General features: G+C 36.0%; 1 protein-coding gene across 1 annotated transcript in view; it reads right to left on the bottom strand.

Annotated features, from left to right (window-relative positions):
* Positions 1-2,469: 2,469 nt before the first annotated feature.
* TYW3 (tRNA-yW synthesizing protein 3 homolog (S. cerevisiae)) overlaps positions 2,470-8,642 on the bottom strand; it is a 13,616-nt gene continuing 7,443 nt past the window's right edge. The window contains exons 5-6 of the mRNA XM_004679521.2: positions 4,072-4,130; positions 2,470-2,869 (exon numbers count right to left, since the gene is read on the bottom strand). Of these exons, the coding sequence (XP_004679578.1) occupies positions 2,653-2,869; positions 4,072-4,130 (276 nt within the window). The 3' untranslated portion in view covers positions 2,470-2,652. The remainder of the gene's footprint in view (positions 2,870-4,071; positions 4,131-8,642) is intronic.

Genomic DNA, 8,642 nt, shown 5'->3' with positions numbered 1-8,642 from the left:
ATATATTTTAAGATTTATTTATTTACACTTACAGGGGTACAGGCCAGATGGGTAGTGGGTGAGAGGATCTACCAGAGACAGAGTGGGGAGCAGAACAGGCAGATTGACAAAATATACTGCTGAGGGTAGCAGCGGGCAGGTCAGGAGAGGTCTGCCACACCATGTGGGTCAGCTCCCTGGTGGGGATCGAACTGGTGCTGCAGTGGCTTCAGAGTGCTTCATAATGCAGTGCTTTAACCTTTTGTGCTACCAGGGAGAGTCCAGAGTTATCTTTTAAAGCTCTGTATTTGTCTTTATTGGCCATGAGATTAATAGATATGTGATATTGGGGGAGGGCAGGAAAAAGACTTACATAGTTGGATGGAGCACAAAGGTGTCCACAACAATACCCCAACAATATGACATGAATAATTTCAAAATCATATTTGATTTCTGTTTCTGGGAGGGTGGCGTAAGTACACTTCTTCCTTTCTACCACTTTCCTTTCTAGCAAAAACTGCACATTATGTAAAAAACAAACCTGAGAATGAAGTGAAGAGAGGAAGACAGATTGGTTAGCAGTCTCAGAATGTAAATTAACACAATAAGCAACTTGGGTTCTTTTTACCTTATATATTCCAGACTAGGCACTGGAAGGCCAGTATTCCAGAAATGCCAATGGGCTGACAAAGAGAATACCAATACAAAGGTCACTCTTTCTAGCAAAAAAGAACCAAGAAAGGAACAATCTAGTGCAAGAAAGCAACAAGCACTACTGGAGTGCTAGCTAGGGCTGGCTAGCTGAGGCTTTGGAGACAGATCCAAGAGTTGAGAGTCATGGGCTCAGAAACATTATTAAATATCTTTCTTTGGGGATTCTTGGGTCCTTTCTGTAGTTTGAATTCAGAAGATGAACTGAGGGTGCAATAAATGTTCCAATCTGTTAAGGGCTGGAGAGGAAAAGACTCAAGGATTCACCCTAAGGAAGGACATGATTTCAAAGAAAGCAGTCAGTTCAGCTGTGAAAGAGCAGAGGTGTGGCTCTGAGTGCCAGTGGCCCTGAATGCTGCAGGATGCAAGGAGGCTGAGAACTCAAGGAAGCACTTTCTGGAACAAAGAAAGAGAGAACTGAGAGTTAAAAGATGTTTTAAGAGTTTTGGGAATACTAAAAGAAATCAGGAAATGTAAATATTGGCACTTTAAAGATGTAAGAGCTGACATACAAAAATTAATCAAGAAAACTCTCACGTGATTTCAGAGCTGATGGACATCATTCCCTGTACATTTAGAGCATAGAAGTGCATGAAGCCAATCTATTAAAAAAATGAGAGTACAAAACTATGTCAGAAGACAAGCATCTTAGATGCAAATGTGAACATAATTATTAAACTGCTAGGAAATGCCAAAGTCAAAACTCAGTACTTACTACTTTATGCAACTTTTCTTGACATTCTGGTATTTTTATCTTGTAGTCACCAATTTCATTACAACTATTAATTTATCTTTAAATATATAATTTTTATAATTTGACAGTCTGAAAATATAGTGTAAAATATATTTTATAATGGAAATGGGAAATAGCAAGATATGTGCAAGTAGCCTGCTACTGGTTATTTTCCACATTTTTAAATAAAGATTTATTTATTTATGCATACTGGGGTACAGGCCAGAGGTGTAGGTGTTAAGTAAGAGGATTCACCAGAGACAGAGTGGGGAGCAAAACAGGCAAACTGACAAAGTACGCTGCTGAGGGGAGCAGTGGGTGGGTCAGGAGAGGTCTGCCGTGCCATGTCGCGCCATGTGGGTCATCTCCTGGGCTGGGGATCAAACTCAAGCTGAAGTGGCTTTAGCTTCTTAGTGCTGTGCTTTAACCCACTGCACCACAAGGGAGGGCCCTATTTTCCACATTTTTACCTAAATTGAACCTTTCCATCATCCTGTGCTGTAGATATGGAGGTTATTAGCATTACTGTTGTGCAGAAAAGGAACTGCAAATTCTTGGGAATTATTTTTTCAGGGACCTCCAACTTAGGCATATATAATCAGAACTCAAACTCAAACTGATTCCTTGCAACTTTCCATGGCATATTTGTTTTATTAAGATTCTGTGTGTAGTAAGTTATTTGTGAAAAGACTTAGTTGAAAACTGTACCCGCCTACTTCATGTACACTGTTCCTACTCTAGCTTGTGAAAATGGAGAGACAAGGTTCACCTATTTTGACCTCAACAAAAAGGGTATCAGTTGCTTTACTCAGTGTGCCAAGAGAGAGAAAAACTTGCCATTGAACTCCATGACAAAAAGAAGTGAACTCTGATCTTCCATTATAATGGAGATTTCAAAGTTAAATATGATTTTGAGTCAACATATTTCTGATATTATTGAAAGGGTATTGCAATTTTCCTGTTTTACACAAAAAAAACTGAAATTAAAAAAAAGGGGCATTAAAAATCATAATTTTATTTTTTTTCAAAGAATATGTACTAAAAGATATTTAATGAGCAAATATTACAGCCATTTTAAAAAGCCATATGTTTATAAGATAGGTTTCTCTAAAAAACAGAGAGAAGTCTTGCTTTTTTGAATGTTTGATTTGCACAAGAGACTAAAATACTCTTACAAAGAGCAGTTTTATAATAACTGTTAAAACATTCTATATCAAGGCACATCAGACTCAAATATTACAATCTGCAGAGAAGATTGTACTACTGAGGTCTGGATAATCATCATCATCATTTTCAAGTTCTTTATCATGTTTTTCTGTAATACATTTGCCATGTGCTTTTTCTGGGTTTCTTTTTTTCTTGCGAATATACGATGAGGTATTTTTCTCTTTGGGATATGAGTGAGTAATTTCTCTTTCCAAAGTGTATTGTAGGCAGCTGTAAAACCTGTAAAGAAATAAGTATAGTTATAACTGTGTGTTCTGAAACTCAATGACTAAAGTACACAGAGAATCATATACACATAAATCATATAAATTTGAGATATTAATCTTAAAATAGAAAATGAACCAAAGAAATAAAATATGTTTTTATGGCTGTTTAAAATTAAGAAAATAAATTTGCTTTCAGTTCTTTAAGAACAGTTCTGAAATTACATTTTAATCATCTTTTGACAATCTCTATCCTACCTTAATTTCTATTCCACACCTAGGAATCAAACAAAGAAAGTAAAAAAAAAAAAAAGCAGTATTTTTTCTTCATAAAAAAATCAAAATAGAAGTTAATTTTAGACAATTTTGAAACTATGAAGTTATAAGTACAGATCACCTCCGCATACCTACCTGAAAACAAACATGACATTTTAATTTCTTCACAGTTTCTTAATGTTTTCTTAACTAAGGGATTTTACATGTACACACATACCACTATACTTTATACAATCATGATATTGCATGTAAAGTTTCAGGTTGTTTTTCCAACTATTTATTGAAAACATTTTCACATCATCAAATAAACTACAAAATAGCACTTTTTAATGCTAGTATAGCATGATGTCATCTACATTGGCTTGTTTTCAAATTTTCCCTCAATACAAACAACATGCCATTTTTTTTTTTTAAAAACAGTGTGATCTGCTTTTCCAACTATTTCTTTAGTAGAGATAACTAGAGATGTAGTTATATGGTTAAAAGGGTATGAACATTTAAGGCTCTCAATAAATACTACCTGTTTTCCAGGAAAATATGTTTCTAACAGTTTGAGAGACTATTTCACCCTTACATTGAATGTTACATTGAATGTTAACAGTGTTTTGTGGGTGACAACTGGTATCTCATTATTCTCATATTCTTGGCTTACAAGTGAAATGGAACACTTTACTTATGAGCTATTGAATTTTCATAAATGTAAGCTTTTTTCCTACTTATTTTTCTGTGGTGGTTCAGGGTCAATTTTGTGAAAGAATAAACCATTTGCTTCCTGAAAATCAGGTTCTAGTTCCTTTCTCCTCACATTAACACTTAACTAACACCCCACTACCTGACAGAGTAGCCTTCAGTATACAATGAACGCAGGAAGGAGGGCAGTGAGCCACGTGCATCAGTAACTGTGCCCCTGGGGCTGCGACAGCTGCCTTTGGTTATTCCAACCTCACTAGGTCTGTTTCTTCATTCATATTATCCTGCATCTTAGTGGGGCTGTCAGAGGGCTACAGGTGATATATGCAAGTAACTAGCACCATTCCTGGCAAGAGTGAGTCCTCCATGAGATCAAGCACCCCACCTATCTTGGCACGTGGTACACTGTTGACACACTTGGTAAAAATATGCCAAACAAGTGATAAACTATTGACAAAAAAAAGTAAGTACTTTTATATTATCCAATTAGAATGATCTGGACATTGCAAACTCCCTTGTCATTGTCAGGATCTCATCATGCTCTTTTGTTCTATTATAATGGGAAATCGTGACAGGAAATCAATGCTGTATGGACCAATTTTTTCCTTTCTGTAATTCAATGAACAGGCTAAGATCTACTTGCAAAGGTTCTGAAACGGCCCTAAAAATCTGATATACTCAGCTATCCCACACACTCCATACAACTCTAATACATATTTAATGTGACAATTGGGCATCTTGTCCATATTTCAAGAAATTATGCCCTCACTATGTATACCACGATATCCAGGAACATGCTTGGCACATGATAGGTGCCTAGTAGATACTTCTTGAATGTGTAAATCAAACATAAAGAGAGAAGTACTAAAAGGAAAAAAAGCATAGTGAAATGAATAGCAAAAGGCATTGAAAGGTAGTAGCTGAAAGGTAGTACCTATTTCTTCACAATAGGTAATTTTTGGACTCTGTTCCATAATGGCAACCTTTTCACTTAATGTACACTTTTTGTCCTTAACTGAAATCCACCCCACTTTTCACTCCCACGGCCCTGTCCCTCAACCTCTCAACCTCCCTACAAAGACACTATCTGCCCTGCATTGGTCTCAAGTGGAAACTACTTACTCTTTCTACATTTTACCTACCAGAGTTGAAAGATGAGATCAGAATTCATCAGACTTCCACTGGTTCACCAATACTTGGCATCTAGTAAACTCCTTTATCTGCCCCTCATATCATCTTCCAGTCTTCTGTTTAGCCCTTACATTCATGAAAACGTATATACTTCGCTTAGTCATTCTTTCTAGTACAGTCATCGTCGTGAGTGACTTCAAGAACTGTTTTCTTCTCCTTTTTCATCCTGCCTATGTAGAATGACTTAATAATCCACTAAAATGATTCCTTTTTTCTCCTAAAATATAAATCCCAGCCTGCCATTAAATGACGCCAATCACCCTTACCGTAGAAGGCTACCCTGATATGCAACTTCCTCTCCTATCACTCTCCACCCCAACCTGCACCAGAAACTTAGTAATCAAATCCTTTTTCTGAATTACACTTTAGAAAATTAAAGATAAGTTTAAATTGCTCTTTTATGATCACAGGGAATAAACAGTGTATAAATTGTCTTATAAATCACACAAAGAGTTAATTAAAGAAGAAACAGGTGTCTTACTTTAATCTTCTGATAAAAAAGCTAAGAATTCAAAACTACATCTTTGTGGCACCAACAATACAACTGGTACAATGGTACAAATGGAACAAGACTTTTGTGCTAAAAGCTTAGATGCTTTTTCTTTAATAAAGAAACTTACAGAAAGTCTGTAGAGAAACTATCTTGTTCAATAAGCAGAGATTTATTTTCCAGTTACAGTTCTTCCCCTCATACTATGACCCTTTACACAATATTCTAAAGCCCATTTCTCCAAGTATAATTTTTTCTGCTCTCCCAGGCAACAAAAAGAATGCAGAAAACAAAAAGAAGTGTATGCTTAGGCAACTATTTTCCTCTATCTCCTCAAAATCAAATTTCCTTCAGTATTTCTACTTTTGCAGTCAAGATTATGGCACAGGGCATCTTGAACTTAGTTCTCTTCAAAAAAATTTTCAATAGAACCCTGAGAAAATGAATTCTTGTTTTTTCATGTCAGTTAGAGGCCCACTTGCAAGAAAAAGCTGGTATTTGTTTGACTTTTGAAATAGGGAAACTGAAATTAATGAATCCTAGACAAAACTTCATGCCCTTTTTAAGTTTCCCTTGTTCACAAGTCTTAAAGAAGCTGTTTACACACACACACATTTTATATATCCACATACACAAGTATGAACACTTCTATATGAATGTATACTTACACCTATATGTACACACACATATTTAATTTAATTAAGAGGAGGCATTTTTTCTAAACAGCCACATATTGACCTGTGCCAGGTTCTAGAAACAGATGTGGTTTGTGAGGCATTCAAAATGTGAAGGGGGAGGCAGGCTTTGCACAACAGATTATGGTGGAGGACTATGGGTATTCTGGTGGCAGGAGAACTATGTTGACTAAGGGGAGAAATTCTATACTCTCAAAATATTAACAAAGATGTTTGTCAATGGAATTTCATTAATAAGAAAACACACACACACACACATACACACACATGGTCTGTTCCCTGTTTAAGCTCAGAGCTTAAACAGGAGCTGCAGAGAGGGAAAGTCACATCCAACTTGGGAAAGAGAATAAGGTGGGGGCAATCTCAGGGTGTTTTGTCCCAACTGAGATCATGAAATACTCCTTAGAAAACAACATAGGCTGAATTGCAAGGATGAATGGAAGCTGAGTAGGACAGGACTTATGGAGAGGGAAAAAAGTGAGTAGAGAACAGGCAGGAGGAACAATAAAACAATAAGGGTTTTCACTTATTTTATACAAATTATTTACCTTTTCAATGTTAAGTCTATAGGGGAACATGTGAGTTCTTTATTTAGCTGCTTTAATTCCATTTTAATTTTAATTACGACTGGCCGCTATAATGAGTCTAAGGCGTTCAATTGACCAAGTCAATTCTGATCTTAATAGATACAAAGATAGCCTTCTCCATAATTGGTAAAAAGATCTCCAAACCTCCTATTGCATATGAAATTAACCTATTCTTCAAACTAAAATGTAAGTTGGGGATTGATTTTCACAAACAAGACCTTTTTCCTAATAAAAATATTTTACTTAACTTTGATTTTCACATTCCCAGAATATGTCCTATGGCTGAAATGTCAATTATTAAGATTTTGATATTTTATAATTCTTTTATTGTAGATAATCTGACTTGTGAAACTGTGGTCCTATGACAAACCCATTTTAGAACTTAGTGTCTGACTGAAAAACTCATCACCTCTAGTGTTTATCATCTTTTTCTCTTTTCAACATCAAAAGTGTAACTTTGCTTGCATTTGGGTGAATGTACAGTTGTTCCCACAGGAGCATCTTAATTTGTTCACCCTTTCTGAATTCACGTGTAATCTTCTAATCAGTATCTTAAGACACTTTTTACCCTTCTTTAATTTTTCCTTGATTTTATATGATGAGCGTGGCTTTTTTGATAGCAGCATGCACACTATAATCTCAAAACATATTTTTGAGTCAATGGATTTAAAGTATAATTTGATTTTATAGTTGGTGAACGTGGCTCAATTAACTTCACCAGGTGTATAGTTAGTTGATCTTGGGCTATATTTATAATCTTGTTGAAATTCAAGTAAGGAAATGGAGAAACTGATTTGCTACCTCCCATGTTTCAGCAAACATTCTCACTGGAATACTATCTAACAAATGTAGTAAACTTTGGGGAAAATACCGACATACAGTTCAGTTTCTGTAGTCTGGTGGAGTGGCAGGGTGCTTTTCACTTGCTTACTTGAAATCATCAATTTAGAATGCTTGGTTAAAGTGCCTTGTGGCCAGTAATCGTCATTTTAAATCAGGCTTCCATTAGAAAATTAAGTTCTAATGCCATAAACTATCCGTTGCTTATAATGAATTACCTGCCCTACAATTTGTCTCCAGTAGTACAAATTATAGACCATCCTTGGGAGAAGTGAGAAATAGTCACCTGAATGATTGTGTGAATTTTGTGGTTCACCTGAGGACTACTGGTTAAACAGCCTGGCTGATGGTAATGATGTGATTATAGGTTTATTCTCTGTCTGAGTAAAAGGACAGTCTCTCCTACCCTAAGAATACACGACACAACAAGGCCAGTCACTACATACATGCTATTTAATGGGTACCAACTCTGTTCTGGAAGATGGGTACTTCTCCCAAGTGAGAGATAAGAAAAACGAAGCTGACAGAATTGAGTAAATTGTAGCAGAACCTAGATTTGAATTCAGTTCTGCTACTGAAACCTTGTTTTACCTCTCTCCACTATGCTACTTCGCTACCACTGGCACATCTGGTCTTCACTGCTTCCAGGAAAGTTCTAGATGTTACACAATTTTAAGGAAGAAAGTTCACCAATGGGATCCCTTTGCTTTTTTACAGATTTTGATGTGATGTGGAAGATGACTTAACATACTAGAAGTATCTTACTGTAAGTCCAGCAATAGTCTAAATGAAGAAAGTGGCATTAAGGATGGGGAGAGAACGATTCAAGAAATATTTAGGTAGTAACTGACTGGGCAGTTGTGAGGTAGCTAAAGTGGTGGGAAAGCGAAGTTATAAATGACAACAAGTTAGCCTTCCTTACTGAAATAACTAAGAAATGTCCACCTTACTGAGGTCAATGGCATCTTCCAATGTGAAAGGTAGAATAAGTTACTTTTTTATATCAAAAACTCTATTCTT

The sequence above is a fragment of the Condylura cristata genome, unplaced genomic scaffold, assembly GCF_000260355.1.
Source record: "Condylura cristata isolate star-nosed mole 26May11 unplaced genomic scaffold, ConCri1.0 scaffold00008, whole genome shotgun sequence".
Classification (NCBI taxonomy): domain Eukaryota; kingdom Metazoa; phylum Chordata; class Mammalia; order Eulipotyphla; family Talpidae; genus Condylura; species Condylura cristata.
Note: the sequence above shows the minus strand (reverse complement) of the source record. Positions and strands in the feature narration are given on the sequence as shown.